We start from the raw sequence: 24,311 nt of genomic DNA on the forward strand, positions 1-24,311 counted from the left end.
GAATCTGTCTGAGGGTGTTTTGCATTCTCTCTCTTCCTCTAAAATTGCGTTTGTATTGTTCCAAAGGCTATATGAACAGTAAAGTAGGCATATTGTTTTTCATATAATAATAATACTACTAATAATGTTATTTTATTATTTTATGTTAACAGCCTTGCTAATGTAATGTTTGTGTGTGTATAGGCTATTTACGTTTTTTTTTTACTGTTTGTTTAATCACCAGAGAATTCACGGGTTGATTTGGCCAGGGGGAGCACCATTGTCTATCCAGTGCGCTGCGCGCATCTTCGGTGTCCCTGGATACCGACGACGCGCTCTGCAACTATCTGTTGACGCGCTTGTTGTGGTGTGGCAGTGGTGGAGCTTAGCATTTCAGACGGTCGGTGGCCGCCCGCTACATGGCTAGATGAAGATGATGACCGGACGGAATGGGGTCGAACGTCCTTTAAGTCAGTACCATGAATGACAGGTACCATAAAGCGGCCCGGGATGGCTACCTGGACCTGCTCAAAGAGGCGACTCGGAGAGATCTTAATGCGCCGGACGAAGATGGAATGACACCAACGTTATGGGCTGCCTATCACGGTAACCTGGAGGCTCTGCGGCTGGTCGTTGGCAGGGGGTGCGTATTAACTTGACGTCTATCACTCACAAAATACATCATTATGCAATGAATGCACGAACGGGAAGTAGCAGGCTTACGCCGCTTACGTGGGTGTGCTGCATTATTTTTTAGTGCAATCAGAAACGTCGCCTGTGCTGTGCTATTTGTAACAATACACCACAAACAATGTAGGTCACCCTTTCCCAAGGTGATGAGTCCACACCGCAGTCGGCGTCAAATGTGTAGGACTCTGACGTGACAAGAACAGACTAAGAACACAGACAGACAACAACCATGCACTACCACAACATTACTGACATTTCCGCAGAGATCATCAGGTTCAGCTAGGGGAGTGTCTCAAAATTGTGCCTTAATAGGGTATGGTGGTGGATTAGTAACCTGTTCTGCTCCTTTCGGCATAGCCCTTTTAAAAGTTACATAATTAATTCGTTTGTAGTGAGTTTTACAACACTAAATTCTAGACCATTATGACCATGCTGCTTATACCATATGCCTATATGGACAGTTATGGGGACCACTCAAAAGCAATTTAATTTATTTTCTGGCTGACCTGGTTTGCCTGCCAACCAGAAAAATGGACCTCATTATGAACAGGCTTAATTGACCACAGCTATTGGAGTGACTCATTATAGGCTGTTGCCCAGTGTTTGCAATACAGTACTCTCATGGCATGGTTGCATGCACATTTGCAGTGCAATGTGCACGCAACCATGCGGCTACTGTAGGCTATGTTGTTATCTCACATAGAACATACCGGTATTCTTCCACAGTGCATGAATGCAAGTTATGCCACATATGGCCTACAGTAGCCTACAATACAGTAAAGCCTACTCTCTGTATGGAGGAAGTAGCCTACTCACATTCCTTTTGCAAGTAAAAGTTCAAAGGTATTGGCATTACATTTACACTTAAAGTAGGCTACTGAATAAAAGTACAAACATTTGTCAAATTTAGACAATTAACTTTCCAAAATATCAGATGTATTGCGTCTAATGCTTCATGCATTGTGAGCTTGTTGAATGCTGCCAAATAATTGTAGTGGAGTAACAAGTACAATATTTGCCTCTGAGATATAGGCCTACAAAAAATGGAAATACGGAAGGTAATGTAAGGTAATATCAAGTTATCTCAAAATGGTCATTTCCCACGAAATAAAAGTAAATAAAGCATCAAAGACATGTACTTCCCAAGAACACTATATTATTTTTGCGATAACGCAAATCCCTCCGCAAATAAAGCCTGTCATGGCATGTATCGCAGTACTATATGTAAACATGGATAGATTGTGTCATATTCTTTCAGGAGCCAACCCCAGGGAAATATAACGACAAGATAAGTTTAAGGCCAAATGACAACTTTATGGCTTCAACATGATGTACTTGGCAGATATATTGCATTACATATAGAACAGAAACATAAGTCTGTCAAGGGAATTCCAAATGAAACAACAGAATGATATAGGAGAGGCATGTGTGCAAGGCTGTGTACTGTTCTCAGTGACATCTTTTATAGAAAAAAAAATAAGAAAATTTGGATGATTCGGAATTTACTATGCGATCAGTACTTAAAAAGAAAGAAAAATGAAATTGAAACTAACTTTGTGTTAAGTGTGCTTCTGTTATATACATGCACACTAGCGTGCACCCTAACATGATGCGTTGTGAGCTTCTCCAGCTGCTATTTTTGACAAAGCCATTTGGGTGTAGATGGAAAAAAGAAGCGCACCAAATAATTATAGAGCCCTAGGACCCATGTCAATTAAGTTTATAGAATTTAAATTATTTTAAGTATTTTAACCTACATGATTTTGGTTTATTGTCCCCTTGGGGAAATCTGTCCTAGCATTTAACCCATCCTCAGCAGCCACAGAGCAGCACTTAAGGACCAACTACAGTTGTAACATCAATGGTGCTGGCTGGAGTACAGTATATACCTAGAAAGCATACACGTGTTTTGCACAAACACCGGGCGTGACAACATGCTCCCCCGCATACAACAGGATAACACTATAAATAAGGCACCGTGGCGCCACTGTGCCTTATTTATCCCATTCTGACTTGAGATCAGATTCATACGAGGTTTTCCACTGGACACACACTGGTCTGATGAACCCATTCTGACCCGAGATCAGATTCTAAAAAAAATGATTTTTCAAAAATGGCAGACCTACAAGCTCGTATCGCGCCACTCGGTGGCGCGATATGAGCTTGTAGATCTGCTATTTTTCAATAGCTAAAGCATAACATGATGCCAACACCAAAATGGGTGCCCGGTCAGAATGGGTTATAGTGTTATCCCGTTGTTTCACAGCCATAAATGCTGATAATTGCTGATCATTGTTGTTTACAAAGTGCTCATATTTCAGACATTGAATTCACAGAATATATGATACATATAATCCATCACCATAGAAAAACCTCATAATATTTATCTGGACCACCAGGTCTGGTTTATACTTTGAGCTTGTAAATTGTACAACACAGAGCATATATTGGGTATTAGGGTTGTGGAAATTAAATATTGCCATTGGTAAGAGAATAAACCAAAGACTTACTTAACTTAATACTGCTGTTTAGTATATGTATTTTATACAACTGTAGGGGGTTGCACCACGTACCTCACACTAAATTCAAACTTAGCCTAGTTATAGCTTAAATGGCTTTAATGCATAAGCCTTGACTTTAAACTTAAAGCCATTTTATGTATAACTAAGCTAAGTCTGGACTTAGTGTGAGGTGGTGCAACTGGCTCCTTATGACAAGAATAAGAATATCCACCTCCCTCAAGGGGATTAGGAGACTGATGATAGTCTGAAAGTTGTTGAAGGCTAAATACAGAGTTCTGAGGGGCTACAATGGATGCAAATGTAACCAAATGTGCCCGATTCAGTGTTTTGGCTACCGGCCCAGTGCAGGCCAAAGGTCCCAACTTCCGAGGGGTGAAATCAGGGTCGGCAGGCAAGAGGGTGCTAATCGTTGCTCTGGTGGGGCTAGCATGGCACACGTTCCCTGTGAAAACCCGGCAGTGTTATTCATATCAATAATATATATCACAGGCTTCTGTAATGGCTTCACCTGGAGCCCATAAAATATTGAATAGTCTCTACACGGTAATGGAGTGCTGATGCTATGTAGGTATACATGTATATAACACATTAATCTTCTGTTCATAAATTTAGAAGCAGAATACAGAGACCATTTTATGAAAGGTTAAAATGCATAGGTCTATAAACTTTGCTAACATTTGCTTTCCTAATGATAGGCTGCAATAATATTATCATATACATTGCATAATGGAAAATGGTGCATTTATATAGCGCCACTTCACATAGATTGTGCATTACATTCACCCATTCACACACACATTCATACACCGATGGCGGAGGAAACCATGCAAGGCACCAACCTGCTCATCGGGAGAAATTAGGGGTTCAGAGTCTTGGTCAAGGACACTTCGACATGGGTTAGGGAATTGGGAACCTTCCCGTTCCCAACCGGCAACTCTACCCCTGACCCACTGTTATATAATACTTTATAACCTCTACATTTTAAACTGTTTACAATTTACAGTGTCAGGACTCAGGAGACACTGTAAATCAGTGGAATAGCATTGTGGAACAATGCTAATGCACAGTGGAACAGTAGGCTAATTACAACATGTGGAAGCAAGGAAACAACTGTCTGTATAGGCTTGCATATAATCTTATATTCTGTCACAGAAATGTGAAAATTATCCACACACTTGACTTCCCTCCTCAATGCCAGCTATGTACGGTGTGCCACGACATTGCTAGGAATTCATCATGACATCACCACTTATGTACGGTTCGGTTGTGCTTCTGAGTCATGCCTAATTTATGCTCTGTTGTACATCAGTGTTGCGCACTGGCAATAGTTGATCTACAAGCTCACAATGCGTCATGATGCGACGTGTTGTGAGCTTGTAGATGAGCAATCATTTTGGCACGGGACACCGTCGTACGACAAAGTGCAACCACCTCTGAAAATGGATACAGCTAGTGTAGTTGTCAGAGCTGACAATCCTGTCCTGTGGTCATATTTCAGGCCAGCAGCGACACAAAAAGAGGTAACCCTTAGGTCATGGGCTGTTGGACAACAGTGGATGTGAATAAATGTATGTGGGATCCAGATAACAACAGTTAACAATAATAGTAATACCGTTTGTAAGGTCAAACGGCCCTTCTGTCTATCAGCAGTTCTGTGCCATTTAGAGTAATTTATGAGTAACTTCTGACTTCTGTATTTTCCTGATGCATGAAAGCAATTTAGTGATTAGTGTTACTGATTGTTTATTATTAAAAAGCTGGAGATAAAACGGGTGTTTCATCAATGGGTGATGTGTGGACTCTCTATCTCTAGATATAGAGGACAAAAGAATGTCCCTATCCCTATACTGGCTCATGTTGCACCAAGCTAACAATTAGCCTTTGGAACAGGTATAACAGGCCTATATGGATCACTGATTTGTGATGGGTTTGCCTTTCGCACAGTCTGAAACAATATGAACATGAGCTTTATTGACATTTGTTGTATATTTGTTGTATAACATTATTAAATAAGTATGTAGACAATGTTGTTTGACCTCTGCTTCCTCATGTCACACAGAGGGAACCCTGACAAGTGTGACATATGGGGGAACACACCACTCCACCTGGCAGCTGCCAATGGACACCAGAACTGCCTGTCCTTCCTGGTGTCTTTCGGTGCCAACATATGGTGCCTGGACAACGACTACCACACGCCGTTGGACATGGCCGCCACCAAGAACCACATGGACTGCGTCCGCTACCTGGACAACATTGCGGCAAAGCAGAGTGCCCTGAACCCCAAGCTCATCAGCAAGCTGAAGGACCGGGCGTTCCGCGAAGGCGAGCGGCGAATCAAAGAGTGTGTCAAGCTGCAGAGGAAGCACCACAAGCGCATGGAGCGCGAGTACCACAAGGAGGCCTCCGTATCGGACGCCATGAGCTACTCCAGCTACACCAGCAGCTCTGTGAGCCGCAAGCTGCAGCATCTCAATGCCGCTACGATGAACGTGCCATATTCTCAGGTCAGTTTTGTTCCACCTCTCACCTCTCTTTAAATTGTAAAACATTGTTATGCCTCCACCAGCTGACAGCCGTGTCCAGAGGCATAATGTTTTTGGGTTGTCCATATGTATGTTTGTCCATTCCAACCTTGTCAAGCAATGTCTCAGGGAGGCCCTCAGGAAACAACTGTCCACTTAGCCGTAAGGATGAACTGATTAGCAATAGGTGGTCAAAGGTAATGGTCACTGTGACCTACAACAAAACACGTTTAACTGCTTTCAAAAAGTTTGGGCATGCCGTTATATACGACAATTTTCATGACATTTAGGACATTTCTCCTATTTTTAAAACATTTCAAATACTTTCAAACATTTAAAAAAATATCTTAAACTGCGAGCTCAAGTGTGTCATTGCGACACTTTGTGAGCTTGTAGATCGGCTATTTCCACTATTTGTCATACAACAAAGTATATAGGTTACGACTTAAGTGATTACATTACTTTGAAGTCTTCATTACATACTATTATGAGTCTGGACAGACACACATGTAAACGGCAACTGGATGGCAAAGGCATACAGCCACAGCGCAATATTTCTAGTTCCACATCTAGTCGTTTTACAATTTACAATTTAGGCATTTAGCAGATGCTCTTTATCCAGAGCGATTTACCTACATACATACATACATAAAAAGTAGTTATCATGAATCATACATTACGTAAGCTAAGAACATAACACTGGAATATCTATATAATTAAACTATGCATGTATACTTTATAGTGTTATGTCAGCGGCATTGAGGTTCTTTAGTTGTTACTGCTTGTGACTGATTGCTGTGTCGTTTCTCTCGTGTCAGACTCTTCATGCCACAAACAGGGGGAAGACCAAGATACAGAAGAAGCTGGATAAGAGGAAGCAAGGTGGCGACGGGACGTTTAAGATCTATGAAGATGGAAGGAAGAGTGTGCGCTCGCTGTCTGGCCTCCAGCTGGGCAACGACGTCATGTTCCTCAAGCAAGGCACTTATGTCAACCCGAAGGACGGCCGCGGCCGCCGCAACGTCCGCGACATGTTCTCCAGGGACAACGACGACGCCATATCCCGTGCCATGAGCGAGCCAGACCTTCACCACGCACCCGATGTGGAATACTCTGAGATCAGCACAGACTCAGGCCATGACTCTTTGTTCAACCGGCCGGGTCTGGGCACCATGGTTTTTCGGAGAAACTATGTGAGTGCAGGGTTGTTTGGAATTGGTTCCAAGAATGGATCCAGTGTGGTGGACACGGATCAGCCCGGCGGTAACGTGCGATTGCGCAGCAGGCTACAGCACCTCGCTAGCATGGATGAAGACAGCATCGGCAGCGCACACAGCCTGCAGGAGAGGAATGTGCAGGAGTTGCCCTGGGACGACGTGGACCTGGGGCTGGATGGGGATGACGAACCCGAGACTAGCCCCTTGGAGGTCTTCCTTGCCACCCAGAGCATGACAGAGTTCCTCTCCATCTTCAGAAGGGAGAAGATAGACCTCGAGTCTTTGCTGCTGTGCTCAGATGAGGATCTCAAGAGCATCCACATCCCCCTAGGACCCAGGAAGAAGATCCTGGATGCCTGTCAAAGACGTCTGGAGACTCTTGAGGACCCAGACTGTATAGAAGATACAGAACTGTGAGTTTTGATGATTTTCAGATTCAGATTCAGATTCAGATTATTTGCCATTGTGTATACACACATAGGAATTTGCTTTGACATGAGTGCATTCAATTCTTTTTTCACAAATACCAACAGACACAAGACAACACTGTGCGATTTCTCATTATAATTTTCATAAAGAACAAATGAAGATAAATGTCTAAATAGAAATGTTTCTAAATAAAGACACAGTTGGAGCTGATCCACACTGTTCCGTAGCCTACTCTATTGCCTAATTTATGCTTGTGTCGCGTGATGAATATAGGTGATCTACGAGCCGACAGTAGAGGTTATGCGCGTGAAATCATCATCATACCCGAAATGATGCGGGAACGCCTACTGACTGAGTGGCAAAAAACGACTTCCTGGCCTTGACAGCCCAAACATCCAAACAGAAAAGTTGTGATTGCATTAAACGACGTTATACTCACTTTGACATGCACATACATGTGTTGTCGGCTTGTCGATTGGCTATTTTGGTATAAATCAGGCTTATCTCTGCCATAAAACAAGATTTTTTCAGGCATACGCAACATGGTACATGCACCCCTAAAACAGTGGCATGTGTTTGTTCTGATGTACTAACAGTCCGACAGGCATTAGTCCGACACCCTACTCAAAACTCAAACCCTAAACTTAACCTCACAAGAAGTCATGGTTTAGAAGTCATGGGTTAGTTTTAACCTGCCATGCATGTCGGTAGCCACGGGTGAGTCTTAACCGGCCACAGGTTAGTTGTAACCGCCCCCCCCTAACACCATCGGACTGTTAGTACAGTATGACTATATGCACCCCATGTAAAACATCATACGTACATTCATATGCTTGTATTCTCACAAACCTCTTTTACTTTGACTATACAGATGATGTTAGCTGATGGTCCTGCTGGGCGCTTATCACTGCCGTGCTGTGGAGCGAATATAATGGACACCTCCGTGACTTACTGTACCATCCCTCAGTTCCCTGGTAATGCTGTGGTAAGCCAGGGAGAAAGGCTGTTCTTAATGGAAACCAGAGGAAGCCTGAGCTAAAGTCTAGACTAGGCTAGTTAGATTCGGGGGAAGCACTGAAGAATGAAGATGTATTGTATTGTCTCAATGGTAGCATCATAGAATGTATAGGGTTAGGGCTATAGGGCCTCCTGCACGGCATGAATGCATGCATGCACGAATGAATGAACTGAATGCATATTGTGAGAGTTCAATGTAGTGGTGCAGGGTCTTTGTATGCCATGTGGCATAATTAACATAGATTTGGGGGTCTGTGTCCCTTTAAACATTTGCCCCTGTGGGGTACCACCCCTTTGTGCCTGTGTTCCTTGTGCCAGTGCATTTGCTTAAATTTGTTTAGTTTTTTAAAATAATGTATTGATACATTGTTTAACAATGAGCTCAACAATTGCTTCTGTCAAACATTCTAGGAAATAGCTTTGGCCTGGCATTGTACCAATATCCATTTATTTTGATTTGTCTGTACATGTTTACATACAGTAAGCCAGGTCAAAGGAAGCTTGGCTCGCTGTCAAACTTGGCCAATTTTATGTCTTGAATTCTCTTTGTATAAATGTACAATAGCCTACTTACTATGTGAAATACATAATTTACAATACATAAAATATGGCATGTGAAGGTATTGTATTGTGCCTGTCCAGTTCATGCCCTATAGGGTTGTATATGATGATAATGTCTTATCAGAAAAAGTAAAAATCATATTTTCAAAGTGAACTTTTTTCTTAATACATTTTACTAATTAAAATGCTGTATTCTATTAGAATAATTAATAACCAAACCAACAACAACCAAATGTGCCTGTTTTTACTGTTTCCAGACTATTATCATTTGGATCAGTGAAAGTATTGTCTTGGTCACAACCTGTTCACATTAAGCCAGGATATCCATCTTTCTATTTACATGTCCTGCTTGTACCAAGTGAACGCTTGTTTTGGCATCCTCAACCAGCCTGTACCGGCTGCTCACACAGATTACACAATCTTTATTGATGCTCACTACGCATCGCAAGAGATGAAGTCAGGAAGCGCTACTGTCTGAAAATGCCATGGCTCTGATAATTCCATCGTAGCTAAGTTATCAACAGGAAACACTGTCAGCTTCCCCCTACAAATTGTTTGGCACTTTCTCAGGTCATATCCCAATGTCAGCTTGGATATGTATCAGGAACTCTACAGCATATGCACATTCAACACTCATTTTCAAAACAAATTCATGGCACCTTCTAAGACAAGACCTATTCTTATCATCCTTCCATAAATATAAATGTTATTATGAAATGTCAAGGTAAAGCAAATGACGAGACAGAAACATATAAGTACTTAGTTTTCATTGAAATCAGAAAGTGTACAAATGGAACCAAATGGACCCGTACGGGTCCATTTGGTTGCATTTGGTTGCAGTTGGTTGCAGTTTGGTTGCAGTTAAACTAACTCTAATGATTTTACAGTGTTGCTTACAGAGATCTCATTCATTCCTGTACCAGGCTGGGTCATGTGTTGTGCACTAGTCATTTCCTCCCCTGATCTTTTGTGAACTGGGTTAACTTTTATCTGCAGCTAAATGAGGTTGGATACAGAGGAGGAAAACGGGGGTGGAGTGAAATAAGAGAACATTTTAGGCTGGCTGTCACGTGGCTGAGTCAAATATAGTGCTCTTAGGCGTGGTTCGTAATTCTTCCCTTGTGTGCTCACAAGAGGCCTTTCTTGTGTCTGACAGGAAGGAGTCCAGCAGATTATGTGTACAGTCTAGCTCTAACCCCATACTATACCACTTCATAGCTTCTGTGAGAAGAGAGTCACCTCGATCTGACGCGAAACTATAGCTGATCACCCTCAGACATGGAGACTCCTAGTACAGACGAAGCGAGCACGGAACGGAACACACCGCTCTCTGAAACCCAAGACAACTCCCAAGGAAATGAGGACACAGGAGATGTAAACAGCAGCACAGGCCCATCTGTGGCCTGTTCCTCGGACACGCCGAGCACAGATGTGCTGTGTGATTCCTGCATCGAGAGCCCCAGTAGAGCCCTGAAGTCCTGCCTAACCTGCCTGGTGTCGTACTGCGGAGCCCATCTCAGACCCCACCTGGAGAAAACCAAATTCCAGAATCACCGTCTGGTGGAGCCCCTTCCTGATATAGAGTGTCGTACGTGTGAAGTCCACCGGCTTCCCCTGGATCTCTTCTGTCTGCTGGACGAATGCTGCGTCTGCCAGGAGTGTGACGTCCAGGGGCACAAGGAGCACACGACTGCATCTGTAGGGGACACTCGAAGACAGTTTGAGGTTATAAACACACACACACACACACACACACACACAGGCACACGCGCACACACGCACGCACTTACAACATACATACATGCTTACATACACACACACACACACACACACACACACACACACACACACACACACGCACACACACGCACGCACTTACAACATACATACATACATGTACTGGTGTACTGGACCTTTTCGGTCCACATCTTTTACGTAAAGTTTGTTGTAATCAACTATGTATATGCTTTAAAGACGTGTAGTGTACAAATCACATGACCGATAGATACATACAGGACATTACATTAGTAATGATTGACTTTCAATCTATTTAAGGGCTGATGATGTCTAGCACAAAGAACACAAACACTCCTTTAAGGCGCACATTCTTGTTTGACAGCCTGATCTAATATCTCTTTCTGTTTGTGTTCAATTGTGTGTAGATGGACCTGAAGGAGAAACAAGCTGAGGTTGTCAAGACCATCTCAGCAGCTGAGAAGGCAATTTGCAAACTTCAAAGTAATAATGTAGCAATAGAGGTACAGTATCTTAAACATTTGAACTAGAAAATCATTTTCTGAATATTTAGGAAAAATAAATGGGACAATCTGTGCCTATAATGACATACCTAAAGAAGGGACACATCATGTAGGATTTTGTCACCCTCACATGCTGCTTTCATGTTGTCACTTGACTTTTTCAGTGTTCAGACTTCTGTTGCAGGGATTCTCAGTGTGGTGGAGCAGCAGTTCGCCACGCTGCAGACAGCTGTGGAAGAGGCCAGGAGGGGGGTAGTGGAGGAGCTGGAGTGTGAAAGGAGACGGGCTCTCAGGCAGGCGGAGGGCATACAGGCACATCTGGAACAGAAGAGAGCCGAGTTGAAGAAAACCGCGGCACGCATGGAGAAGCTGGCGAGGAACAAGACCGACGTCGACTTCCTGGAGGTGAAAAGGGAACACGACTATATACACAGTACTGTATGTGCTTGGAAAAGCCCAAAACACTGTATATGTTCTGATGTGTGGGAAAGAGTACACAACATTCTCTGGGTTTATTTGGGGTTTTATCGTGTTGAATGTGTATACAGCGCGTAGGCATGTCTGTGAAAAATCCTTCCGATCGCTTTGTGGAAAAAGTCAGTGGTGTGTCAGTCACTCAGTCACCACTGAGTGCTCAATTTAAGCCCTGGCCTATTCTAACAGTTTCAAAATAGAAGATCTACAAGCTCACAACACGTCACAATGTGAGCGATGTAAGAGTCACAGTATGATCTGGCGATGCATTGCCAGCTTGTGCATCTGCTATTTTAAAGAATTTTTTGAAAATGTTTCAAAGCCTTTCTAAAATCTTGCCTTGATGACATGCCTTAATAGGGATGCCAGGGTGAAAGTGGTTAATCACAAGATGTTTTCTATCACTGAATATCGGCTATTGTCTCTGTCGGGTCCAAAACTGTTATTTTTCAGGATTCAAATAAAAAAAAATAACAAAATGAGCAGATCTACAAGTTTGTAGATCAGCTACTTTTGTGTGACGCTGCTGTAGTAGGATCAAGTAGGGCATTTATTTACAAAAAAACCACGAAAAGTTAGAATATTGAGTTCTAACTAAAAGTTAGATAGGAGGCTGCTGCCCGATGGCAACGATATAAAGAAATCCGGATTCTTCACCAAGTTACTGTATACATTGCATCTACTGTATGTTGTTTTCACTGTTCTTGTAGAAGTACTCGCATTGGAGAAAAGGAATGGTGGATGTGTGTCTGCCTGGTTGGTACGTCAGCCTCACGGACCACCAGGCCTCCTTCTGCAGTGTGGTGGCAGACGCCACACAGGAGCTGTGTGACCACATCCGTTCCTGCTACATGGAAAAACTGAAGATCTGTAAAAATGGTGGGTTGTACACTATAGTCAGTCACAGACCCCTTTTTATGAGTCATGACTAGAAATTATTTTTTAAATGTATTGTATATTGTATCTTTTGTGTGGATTCCCCTGCACCAGTGTTTCCAGATGGGAAATGTTGAATTATTGTACTGGAGGCTTAAAATTATCGTACACATCATACACAAGACGTCTCAAGACTGCAAGAGATGGAGTGGAAGCAGGCAACTTCCTGGACCTTACACAAATAAAAGGCTGAAACTGGACTGGAAAGACGTGACGTCTTGTTTTGAATGCCTCTATAGGGTTAGGGACATACTAAACGAAGTATTCCATGAAGTACTTTGAGAAACGTGTCGGATTCATACGATTTGACGTTCATGGGTAGGCCTTGCCACTATAATGCCTCTGGTTTCAGCGGAGAATAGTTTTTTTTAGAGCACAGACCATCTTGTAGGATCTGCTCATTCTACCAGATCAGAAAACTGCAAATGGAGTTGAACCCAATCTAGGTCATTGTGGATTACGGAACCATGATATGCCATTCTCCAGCTGGTTCCTGCAATCTTATTTTTCCAATTCCAAAAGTGTTGGTTGTATATGAAGAGTAATTTGTCTTTTATGTGTACATTAGGTATTAAAACCATCATCAATGCCCCAACGACAGAATCTCAGCCTTCATCCCTGCCACACCCTGACACACGGGAGGACTTTTTGAAATGTAAGGGGAAATCAAATAATTCATCACTTTTGAATATTCTTTGCCAAATAAGTCTACTTAACCCATTCTGACCTGAGATCAGATTCATACGAGGTTTCCGCCGGACACACACTGGTCTGATGAACCCATTCTGACCTGAGATCAGATTCTAAAAATGTCAGTCGCTCTTCGATTTTTCAAAAATAGCAGACCTACAAGCGCCACTCGGTGGCGCGATATGAGCTTGTAGATCTGCTATTTTTAAATAGCTAAAGCATAACATGATGCTGACCCCAAAATGGGTGCCCGTTCAGAATGGGTTAATACTTTCATTGGTTAAATATTTTATAAAATGTACAAACGGACTTAACCACTTACGCATCGCATGATCATCAGCTATTTTCACTGCGTTTTGCAACAACACTGTCATACGATTAAGTATAAAATAGGGCATTCATTTAAATAATGTATTGTGGGAATAACAACGAATCATGAAATATGGAGATACAAGGTTTCTTTGCATGACAGACAGTTTTTTCACTGCAGATAAAAGCCGTTTGACCTTTGACCCAGACACCACCCATCACTTCCTGCGACTGACAGAGGACAACAGAAAGGTGACAAACACAAGCCCCTGGCAGCACAGCTATCCGGACAACGCTGCTCGTTTTGAGTACTGGCGGCAGGCCATGACCTCAGAGAGCGTCTACCTGGGGAGACGCTATGTAGAAGTGGAGCTGGTCGGGGAAGGGGCGCACGTGGGCGGGGCGCAGGAAGGGGCGCACGTGGGCGTCACCTACAAGAGCATTGACCGAAAGCTGGAGCATAGCAGCAGCTGCATCACTGGGAATGATTTCTCCTGGTGCCTGGGGAGAAACCGGCGAGGTTTCTCCGCTTGGCATGCTGGTGTCGAGACACCGTTGGAAGTCACTGAGATCACAAGGGTCGGGTTATACATTGACTTTGAAGCAGGCTCAGTTGCCTTCTATAATGTGACTGGGACAATGACTCTGCTTCATGAATACAAGGCTCATTTCATGGAGCCCCTGTATGCCACTGTCTGGCTCTCAAAGAAGGACAACATGGTTTCTCTAATCTCTACAACAACATAGTTAATGTTAATGATCCTCTTTGTCCTTAGCTGCATGTCATATAACCATAATATGCACCATGGAAGATTTGTAATGAAAAGTAGTGAAATAGTAAAATCATAAATACACGTTTTATATCCAGTAGAACAGTGGTTCCCAAACTGTGGTGCGTGCACCCCTTGTGGTGCGCGAGTGCCTTCTAGGGGGCGCGCGACATGAAAAGGCTAATGGTGGTGCTATGGTTTTATTATTATATTTATTTTAAATATGTAACATATTATGCCAATATATGGCAAGTATATGCAGAATATAGCCTATGCTGCACATATATTCCATATTCAGGCTCATATGTGCATTTATGTGGATATATAGGGAATATATGTATTTATATAGCTTATGCAATTTTTATTTCCATGTGTGAGTAGAAGATATTGACTCTGAGCATATGGATAGTTTTTTGTTACAATTTTTTAAGAGTTTTTTTTATAAGAGTAATATTTCCTTTTTTATAATGTTGATGAAGTAAAGGCAATTGCTATTTATTCCAATGTATTGTGGTTTGAAATTCTTTATTTAGGAATACCCCATTCATTGAGATACAGTATCTCGTTTTCGAGAGGGTCCTACAAACGGTGCCTGTGTAAATTATCCAACAATTGAAGCAGTTGAAAAGGTTACAGTTTCACTCATCTGGTTAAAGTATAGTATCAGAAATGCAACTACTTTTTTTGTAGTACATCAAGCAATCATTTGTCAAAAAATAAATCATAAAGTTATGGGTCATAAAGTCATAAAGAGATCAAGAAATGATTATTTCTTCAATAAAAAGTCAAGGTATTCCCGAAATCAGTGGCATCTGTGCACTACAGCAAGTGTCAGGCATTGAAATCTGTTTCATTGTCATAAACTGGGTTTACAAATTGCACACCTGACTGAGTCATGGAGATTGAATTAGCTTCAGTTGTGTAGAGAGTGGACTCGGCAGGCATCAGCGTGGGCTTGTCAAACATTGGATTTTCAAAGCCACGGTCGAGAGGTCCGCCAAGGTCCCCAACATCACTATTATTTTTAAACCTGCTCAGCGATGGTAGCGACGGCATTGAGGGCATGACAACCTTTGGCACGTGGACAACCCCTTTCCGAATCAGAATGGCCATGACGACGATGAGTGTCAATACAATTAAAACCCCAAACACAGCTCCAACCGCCACCCCAGCACTAGATCCTGGCCTATCGTCGCTGCTACTGCCAGAGGAGGCTTGGAATTCTGCCCCAGCAATGCCCAGGTGAGAGCCTTCGGAATGGACATCCTTCAGAATATCACGAGCCAGAGCTTCTGCAATCGAACCTGCCTGCTGACCGGTCTCCCCATCCAGAATCACAATCTGAATCTCAGCCGAGCTTCCGAAAGGAATGATGCCCATAAGTCGTTGTGACTTGAAGATCTTGGACATTCCCAGCTGGATAGATTTGTATGATGGTTTAACGAGAAATAGGTGCTGCAGCCGTTGTCTGTAAGCTTCCAGGTTGAAACCATCTGCATAATAGACAGTGACAATGGCACCACACACAGCATGGCAATGTCCTGCAGGCTGTAGAGGCTTCTTGCAGGTCACAGTTGGACTTGTCACACTGCTACAGATCATGTCATGTTTTGCAGAATTCCCACAGTCACAGCCAGACGAATCACTGCATCCTGGATTTCCCACACTGACAACTGACGATCCCTGGAACTGCAATCGACCAGAATTTGAACCAAGGTATCGGGAGAACTCATCGTCACTACTAAATGTTTTGCCCAGAACAGACACAGTTTGGACAGGGATGGAGGCGTAGCTGGACGTAGTATCCACTCTGAATGACGATTTAGCTTTGAACACCACATCATCATGCTGGCAGGGGACTGTCTCCTCATGGACAGCGAACAGGAAACGTCTCTTCTCCAAGTCCTCCAGCGATGCGGCCACCTGCCACAGAGTTGGGTTGAACCACTTAACATTTTCGGAGACGTTGAACTTTATTAAGCCACCCGGTCCACAGCCAGGTTCCTCCTGACTGCCCCCGATGTAAAATCCAGCCTTCGAGTTCAAGATGAATTCACCATCAAGTGGCAACCTCAGCGCAAGTACAGAGTGAATCGTCTCCACATAGATAGAGACTTTTGTCTGGGCTAAGAAGTGAACTCCATTCTTGGCGCATGGAACAAACCCTGTATCCCAGTTGAACCTGTTCTCATAGTTTGTATCAGGGATCCACTGCTTGTACAAGGCATCAGTTGCCCCAAAAAGGCAGAGGAGAAGGAGCATGTCTGGCATTTTCAGCATCTTGAGTGTTTCTGGCTGACTGAAGGAAAGTTAATGTGACCTTTGTTTCCATGCTTGTGACCATCACGAGTGCACACAGGTTTCTTTAGTGTAAAGTTGATGAGGTCTGTCAAACACTCAGCTTTATTAGCCAGGTCACCGGTAAAACATTTACCTTTTCCACAACAGTGCACAGAAAGCAAGGTTTTTTTAAAGCTGCTGTTTGTAAATTTCATGTCCACCCGTGATTCAAAGTAGGTTGTGGGACCAGCTTCCCCTTCTGAACATTTGCACATTTGTCCTACGCACCTGTCACCAACCTTTGAGGTGTGCACCGGCCTTCTCCTAAAGAAATGCTGTCTACGGGCACGGGCACGGTCACACCACACTTTTATTCTACCTATGAGGGCAGATTCTGCCTATGCATTTCAATGGGAATGGAGCGTTTTGCTGCAGATTCCTGCATGCAGGAAAAACGCTCCATTCCCATTGAAATGCATTGGCAGAATCCATCATAGGTAGAATGAAAGTGCAATGTGACCGTGCCCCTTGTTTTTTTTTTTTTTTCTTGTTTTTTTTGCGGCTTACGCCTTTTATTGATTTTGTAAGGGACAGACAGTAGGCTGACAGGAAACGGGAGAGAGATGGGGGGATGACATGCAGTGAAGGCCGTGTCGGGTTCGGGAGTCGAACCCGCGGCACACTGCGACTGGATTACCAGTCCGGTGCCCAGACCGTTACGCCACGGCCTGGACCGTGCCCCTTCTTGATCAACACAGAGCAACCAGAGCAGTGTGTTTGCATACATCTTGCTGGTTTGTCTTACATGATACAGTACATGGGTCATTCCTATATAGTATTCGGTGACATTTGTGTCCCCAGGTCATAATACAGCTTGTGTAAAATAAGCAAAAACACTAATTCCAAAAAGCTTATAGGCCTACTATTAAAGAGAAAGAATCCACCATAGGAACAAATATATTATATATTTGTACCTTAGAGTGAAATAAATATAAAATAATCCCTTTGATTTGAGTAGAGGTATGCTAAAATGCCATGTCCCCCGCATGTTTTTTCAGCTTCAGTTACAAATATCAATGGATATTTACATGGAAAGATTGGATAATACTGGACAAATATAACATCTGAACATGTCCTCTTTCAGAACAATCCTGTAAAAACATTTTGTTACTAGGCTGAAATGGCACCAAATAGGCTAGTAGGAAGGAGTGACACACATGCAGACTGTTGACTGAGCGCTGTTCTCCCTTTGTTTTGCAGATGGGTTATAATATTAAATGTAAAAGAAATGAACCATAATATTTTGTATAAATGATGCCATAGCCACTTGCCCAAATGTGCTGACCTCATTACATTTGGGCAAGTGTCTTTGGCCTAATTTAGCCCTTTTGCAAAATAATGCTTGGAATGGATTCAGAATCAAGAAAACCCCCCTTTGACACATTAGGCTACATTACATTCTTAAAATTAGATTTTCTTTGCCTTATATGTTTTTATTTTTTAATGGTAGGCCTACTCCAACTTCCAACCCCTGCATTTACCATGATCCACAATTTATATAATAGGCCTACTCTATTTTTAATATGAACCTAAGGATGATAAAAAAAATACCTTGAATGATTACTTTTGCCATTTATTTTGGTAAATAGATCGATTGACTGGCCTAAGGGGTCCAGTCACTGACTCCCGGTTGCGAACTGCCTGCCCACTAGCCTAATTAGTTGATTGGTCGCATCTGTTTTACGTGTGTGGGAACCGTATTACACTCGGATGGCATTTTAACAGTTTGTAGTTGTTTTTCTTTCAACCAACTTCATCGTAAATAGGCTTACCTCAAATAAATAGGCCTACACTCGACGTCAAACCTATTTCTATCTTACATCTTGGACGCTTTGTTTATTAATCCATACAATTTGCAGTCGTTGAAATGAAATCAATGAATCTAAAACGTAAAGCTCGAGAGGTGATGCAGAACTGCACTCTACTCTTCTACGGGTAAGACGTTGCTGTATATTTTGTTTTTAATGTCAGCCTGGTCTATTACATTTGTTCAAGGTTCAAGGTTTACTTTATTTTGTCTCCTGAGGGAGACATTTGTCTCTAAAGTTGTGTGTGTGGTGCGCCCCCCAAACATTCCTTTAGCCTAATGGCATAATTGTCTATATTTTTAAGCTTTTCATACATTTTTAAATGTAAAATCACTAGCCCTACCTAAGTACTCATTCTAGGTTTTTTTTTAGTTTCTTTAGGCAAACTCACTTTGCCTAAAGTACTGTTTATCTGTCTTTATTTATTTTATCTGCCTAAATGTTGTCAGAATGCTTGTTACATTCAAAAACAATTTCTGCCTAAATATGACTTGCCTTAAAATGACTTGGGCTATATGGTACTATATGGTAAACCACTTGGATGCAGTGTACTGTGTTCATATATAACATTAACGGTGTTGCCATGGATACATTATTATATCAGCATATCAGCTTTGGACAAAAATGGCCTAATTTATTTGACAGCATCAAATAGCTGCATCATCATACATGTCCAATTGGTGATCATCTGCAGCTGACTTTATTCAATGTTCAAGCTTCAAGGTTGTACTTTGTTACATCTTGTGTACCGGTACTTAAGAGTAAAACATATTTTAGTTTGGCTTTAATTATTGTTATCAATGTATTTTGGACACTTTTGTTCTTCAGAAAGACTGGAAATGACAAGGAAGTTGAAGAGGCCCACTCATCCAACACTGGAACTGCAACTCATATGGCCCACCATTCCAACATTGAAAATTCAGCCCATATGGCCCACCTATCCAACATTGACAATTCAGCCCATATGGCCCACCTGTCCAACATTGAAAATGCAGCTCATCATATAGCCCACTCGTGCAACAACAGTGAAACTGGATCTCAAGATTCTCAACATTCATCCAACTTCCTGTCTTCAGGTCAAATGGTCCTATGCACATCCAACAACTCACTTTCATCGGCCCACCCATCCAACATTGAAACTGCGGCCGAAATGGACAACATTCAGCACTTTGAAGTACCGAAGTCAACCAGTCCGGAATGTGACATAGTGGAGAGGGCACACACCGGTGGTGGCTGGCTGCTGTCGGGCATCATCTGTGTCAACACCCTGATCCTGGGCTGTGCCCTGGTCACCGGCAGTGCTTTCAACAGCGTGGCCATCACAGCCGTCCACCGGCAGATCTTCCTCATCATTCTCCTACTGCTGACCATCCTCTGGATGCTGTTCTACATGGCCTTCACTCACCGAAAGAACGAAGCGACACACGATGACCCCCACGCCGGACCTGTGTGGCTCAGAGGTGATTGGGTCTTTTTTATTAAAGGACCACTTTTCAAGTTATCTTCATATAATTGGTCCTCACTAATGTTCATGATAAAATAGCACAATTTCTTTCTACTCGGTCTGTGTCTCATAGCAAGGCTATGGGCAGTTTAGAAACATGTCCACCAGTGACCTCATCGATGGAGTCTAAGCTAATAGAAACTACAGGCTTTCTATTCCTGAAAAGTTGCAATACGAAAATGGAAGCCATCGTTCTCATGATAATAAAAATCAAAATATGTTTTGAAAAAATCTTGTTTAAAAAAATCTGCTTAACGATGTCACTGGTGGATGGGTTTCTGAACTGTCCACAGCCCTCCTATGAGACAGACTTATAGGAAAAAAACTGTGCTATTTTATCATGAACATTAGTGAGGACCAATTACCTGAAGATACGTTGAAAAGTGGTGAAGTGGTCCTTTAGGAGTTGTTTACCGATACTGTCTGAGAGCCACTGCCAATTCTGCCTAAAATACTGGTATCTGAGTCTATGCCATTCCGATATTTTGATTGCTTCAGTTGATGTTGCCGTTTTAGACTCTTACTATACCATTTACATGATCATTTTACTAACTTGGAGCTGCACATTAAAAATTATTAATGGTATTTTTATTTATTCCTAGATCTAGATCGGTGGTTCTCAAACTTTTTAATTTAAAGAACCCTCATAACTCAGACTGTACAAAATGGAACCAAATTGGTCGTATAGGCCGACACGCAAGTTGTGTATTGTTGTGAATCGGTATTGTGTAGGGAAAAATGATATCGGTACATCTCTACTTTCTATGGTTCTTTTTGACTACTGCATTTGTTTCCAGAATGATACGGCTGGGTTTCAGAACATAATCTGGGCCCTGCTCAGGAGGTGTTAACCTGAGTTCTCATATGAATTTATTTAACTTCACATTTCGTTCTAAAATAGCAAAACGACAGATCTACAAGCTCACAACTTTGCACGTTGTGATGTGCTGAGGTTGTAGATCAGCTACAAAAAACATTCACTGGTTCTGTAGTTTCAGGTTATGGAATGTTCTGGGTGAATGTTCTACCCTTTGTAAAGATTCATGAGATGTAGAGCAGTACTGGTAGTTTGGCTTCAAATTAGTACTGCACTGTCCAATACAGTTTAACTCTGAGGAAAATTATCACTTGCAGTAAAGTAACCATAGAGTGTTTACCACCTAAAATCTATACTTTGTTGAACAGGCTTTTTAGCCCCTCTACACCAAATCTCTTAGCCAAAAATAGCTGACCATCAAGCTTGTAGCTTTTGCAGAAGAATTGCTATTGCTATGGACCCTTTTGTGTCCATTAAGACACACTCAGGCCTGCTGTGTATATTTATGGGAACTAAATAACTAATGGCTGTTAACCATTGTTTTGCAGTTGGACTCGTACTTTTTGGCCTTCTGAGTTTGATGATGGACATATTTAAGATTGCCTACTATGTGGGCTACCTCCATTGTGATTCTCCCGTGAAGGTTGCCTTCCCAGTAGTACAAGTTGTGTTCTTATTTGTTCAGGTTGGTGCAGCTGAGGAAATTACATTCTGTGTAACAACATTGTAAGAACATGACTGTCATTCTGACTGCAGGATGTTGGATTGGGGAAATTAACACAAACCTTTTTGCTTTTCAGACGTACTTCCTATGGGTTCATGCAAAGGACTGTGTACAGCTGCATACAAATTTTACTCGGTAATCTCATCTTTTGTTTTTACCCCATCTTTAAGGAACCTTTTTAAACTTTATATTTCTAATATCACTAATGCTCACTATAAAACTACACTGCTCACTGTATGCCGTGGGCAGCAGATATCAGCTGGGGCTTTAACAACTTAAACCTAGGGCCTAGGGGTCTGTACTTGGCAATTAATCTCTCTCTGACAGAAATAGCCAATCTACCACCTTACAACGTGTTGCAGCGTTATGAGCTTGCAGATTCGCTATTCTTGCTGAATGTTGTAAATCATAGTCTTGCGTAGATAACTATTCCACAATCTCCGAATGATAGTCTGGAACTACACCTCCCAAAGTCAGAGTAAGAAAGCTCCCATTTCCGTTCACAAATATATTTTAAAATATCTTTATTTTATTTGTTCTATTTCTGCTATGGAGCAATCATGCTCAAATAGATGATTTATATTAGGATAGATTTGCGTCAAGTTGGTCATGATGGAGCTTACATTTCTCCTGACTGTATGACGGAAGCATTTGAAAATTGCGAGAGGCAACAGTCTGGCAACGCGAGACTGGAAATCAAGTGCAGCGCCCAGAATTGGACTCTAGGGTGCATGTGGTTTAAACTCTTTTTCAGACACGTTCCAGGAAGCAAGTCTGTAATTATTAGCTTGAAATCCTGAGGGATTTACACAGGGTTCGATTTGTTGGAGAGTGAATCCGTGTCTCTGCTTTTGATATCCCCCTCTGGTCATTAATTTAAATGTTTTAGCCCTGCTTCTGGTCAGACTGAGTTAAATACAACCATTTCCTTTTGGGAAATGTAGACTGACATGCATTTGACAGTTTAAGAATGTAATTAAAATGTATGTTAACCACATTAACCCTGGTGCCCCTATTTTGTGCAAATGTCCCACATTTTTTTTAAATGATTTTTAATTCAAAAATGGCAAATTGGCAATCTACAAGCTCAAAATGCACACTAGCGATGCTACACATTGTGTACTGTACTATTTTACAAATCAAACCCTGGATATACAGTTGAAGTGTTTCCCCTCTTGTAAGGTGTGGTCTTACTCTGACTATCTCTACTAACTTGGTGCTGTGGATGGCTGCAGTCACTGAAGAATTGATTCATCAAACTGATATTCCTGACATAGGAAATGGCACAGGCGACCATTTAAGATGTAAGGAAACATTATTATTAATTTTGTGGCAGTTTCTTAACTGGTAGCACTGATTTAAAAAAGATTACAGCTAAATCTCTCCCCCCCTCCCCTTTTTTCAGCAAGTTATGGAGATTACAAGTGCACTTGTAGTCACTCTGCATGTAAAGTCTTCAAAGCAGCCTACTACTACCTGTACCCCTTCAACATTGAGTACAGTCTCTTTGCCTCCGCTATAGCCTATGTCATGTGGAAAAACGTTGGCCGCTATGTGGTTGCCCACGCCCCCGGCCACAAAGTCACGTTTCGAGTCAAGAACGTCTATCTCTTTGGACCCATATCAGGGATTCTCATGGTAGTGGCAAGTCTGGCAGTCTTCATAGTGTATGAGGTTTATGTATTGAAAGACGACGAGGCGCAGATCAAACTTGCACTGTCGATTTACTTCACAATGAATATAGTGATAGTAAGCCTGATGTCTGTCTCGGTGGTGGTTGGCTGCACCATCTACAGGATCGACCATAGGGAGCACATAGCGGCGAAGAACCCCTCACGCACCCTGGATGTGGGGCTGCTGATCGGAGCGTCTCTTGGACAGTTCATTATCAGTTACTTCACTATTGTGGCTGTGGTGGCAACCGGAGCTGACGGCTACTTGAATGGCCTCAACCTGGCCTGTGCTCTGCTGACCGTGGTCGAGCTTGGACTGCAGAACTATTTCATCATAGAGGGCCTTCATCGGGAGCCCTTCCACGTGATACAGGAGGCAGCACTGCACACGAATGCTCAAGCATGCCAATGTAACGGAGAGATGAGCGTTGTTCCCGAGTACGAAGAGGGCCCGGCTGCGACTCGACAGGGGCTCAGTTGGAAGAGACGGGTACTGAAGGAAGTCTGTACCTTTTTACTGCTCGGTAACATCATTGTAAGTTCCACTGCATTCAACTTTGACTTGACCACTCGAACGGTTCACTTATCTGGGTTTCACTTTGTTGGTGAGTCTTCGTTGCTCTGTTAATATCTTGATCATGTCTCTTTTGTCTTTGTACTGACAGCTCTGGATCATGCCTGCATTTGGTGCGCGTCCTCAGTTTGACCACTACCTCGAGACAAAATTCTACAAGTTCACCATGTGGGCTGCTATTGTGAATATTGGCCTGCCTTTTGGTATTTTCTATCGCATGCACTCAATTTCAAGTCTCTTTGAAGTTTATATGTGTGTCTAAATCATAATTTTATAAGCCTTTATTTAAAAAAAATATTTTAACTATTTGTCAACAATAACCATTATTTTGCTCTTTGACAACTATAGCAATTTGTTTTTAACTTAAGTTTACAACTTTATTTAAAAGTTTTTAACTATGTCACCAATAGCCATTATTTTCTTTTAACTTGCTTTGACAACTATAGTAATTTGTTTTGCCTTAAGAGTAGTAGGCCTATGGGGGAAATTCACTTTAA

General features: G+C 42.2%; 4 protein-coding genes across 5 annotated transcripts; 3 read left to right on the forward strand and 1 right to left on the reverse strand.

Moving 5' to 3' along the window:
- Positions 1–341: 341 nt before the first annotated feature.
- On the forward strand, positions 342–8,984 carry ush1ga (Usher syndrome 1Ga (autosomal recessive)). The gene is made up of 4 exons (XM_083779396.1): positions 342–622; positions 5,251–5,695; positions 6,532–7,343; positions 8,231–8,984. Exons 1-4 carry the CDS (start codon positions 459–461, stop codon positions 8,232–8,234), a joined length of 1,425 nt encoding a protein of 474 aa, XP_083635522.1. The 5' UTR covers positions 342–458; the 3' UTR covers positions 8,235–8,984.
- Positions 8,985–10,094: 1,110 nt separating this feature from the next.
- LOC310869456 (tripartite motif-containing protein 16-like protein) lies at positions 10,095–14,872 on the forward strand. Of its 2 annotated transcripts, none has more exons than XM_083780207.1 (6): positions 10,095–10,662; positions 11,100–11,195; positions 11,367–11,600; positions 12,380–12,548; positions 13,174–13,260; positions 13,768–14,872. In XM_083780207.1, the coding sequence occupies exons 1-6, from the start codon at positions 10,216–10,218 to the stop codon at positions 14,349–14,351; spliced, it is 1,617 nt and encodes a 538-aa protein (XP_083636333.1). In that variant the 5' UTR covers positions 10,095–10,215; the 3' UTR covers positions 14,352–14,872. The 2 variants fall into 2 exon arrangements, with proteins under 2 accessions (XP_083636333.1, XP_083636334.1); XM_083780208.1 differs by having other exon boundaries at positions 13,786–14,872.
- Positions 14,873–15,205: 333 nt separating this feature from the next.
- On the reverse strand, positions 15,206–16,654 carry amn (amnion associated transmembrane protein; the record flags this gene model as incomplete). The annotated part of the gene is made up of 1 exon (XM_083780622.1): positions 15,206–16,654. One exon carries the CDS (start codon positions 16,652–16,654, stop codon positions 15,206–15,208), a length of 1,449 nt encoding a protein of 482 aa, XP_083636748.1.
- Positions 16,655–19,672: 3,018 nt separating this feature from the next.
- On the forward strand, positions 19,673–24,076 carry LOC310869655 (proton channel OTOP2-like; the record flags this gene model as incomplete). Its single annotated transcript, XM_083780486.1, has 6 exons — positions 19,673–19,982; positions 21,392–21,528; positions 21,644–21,702; positions 22,750–22,871; positions 22,973–23,775; positions 23,906–24,076. 6 exons carry the CDS (start codon positions 19,673–19,675, stop codon positions 24,074–24,076), a joined length of 1,602 nt encoding a protein of 533 aa, XP_083636612.1.
- Between the last annotated feature and the right edge of the window lie 235 nt (positions 24,077–24,311).

Source organism: Protomyctophum parallelum (genome assembly GCF_964188405.1).
Source record: "Protomyctophum parallelum genome assembly, chromosome: 13".
Lineage (NCBI taxonomy): Eukaryota > Metazoa > Chordata > Actinopteri > Myctophiformes > Myctophidae > Protomyctophum > Protomyctophum parallelum.

Excerpts from the sequence above, each read along its gene's own strand:
- LOC310869456 (XM_083780207.1), top strand. The coding sequence starts at position 10,216 with ATGGAGACTCCTAGTACAGACGAAGCGAGCACGGAACGGAACACACCG. Across the intron at positions 11,601-12,379 it reads CCGACGTCGACTTCCTGGAG|AAGTACTCGCATTGGAGAAA; the intron begins GTGAAAAGGGAA and ends CTGTTCTTGTAG. Across the intron at positions 12,549-13,173 it reads ACTGAAGATCTGTAAAAATG|GTATTAAAACCATCATCAAT; the intron begins GTGGGTTGTACA and ends TGTGTACATTAG.
- ush1ga (XM_083779396.1), top strand. The coding sequence starts at position 459 with ATGAATGACAGGTACCATAAAGCGGCCCGGGATGGCTACCTGGACCTG. Across the intron at positions 623-5,250 it reads CGGCTGGTCGTTGGCAGGGG|AGGGAACCCTGACAAGTGTG; the intron begins GTGCGTATTAAC and ends CATGTCACACAG. Across the intron at positions 5,696-6,531 it reads TGAACGTGCCATATTCTCAG|ACTCTTCATGCCACAAACAG; the intron begins GTCAGTTTTGTT and ends CTCTCGTGTCAG.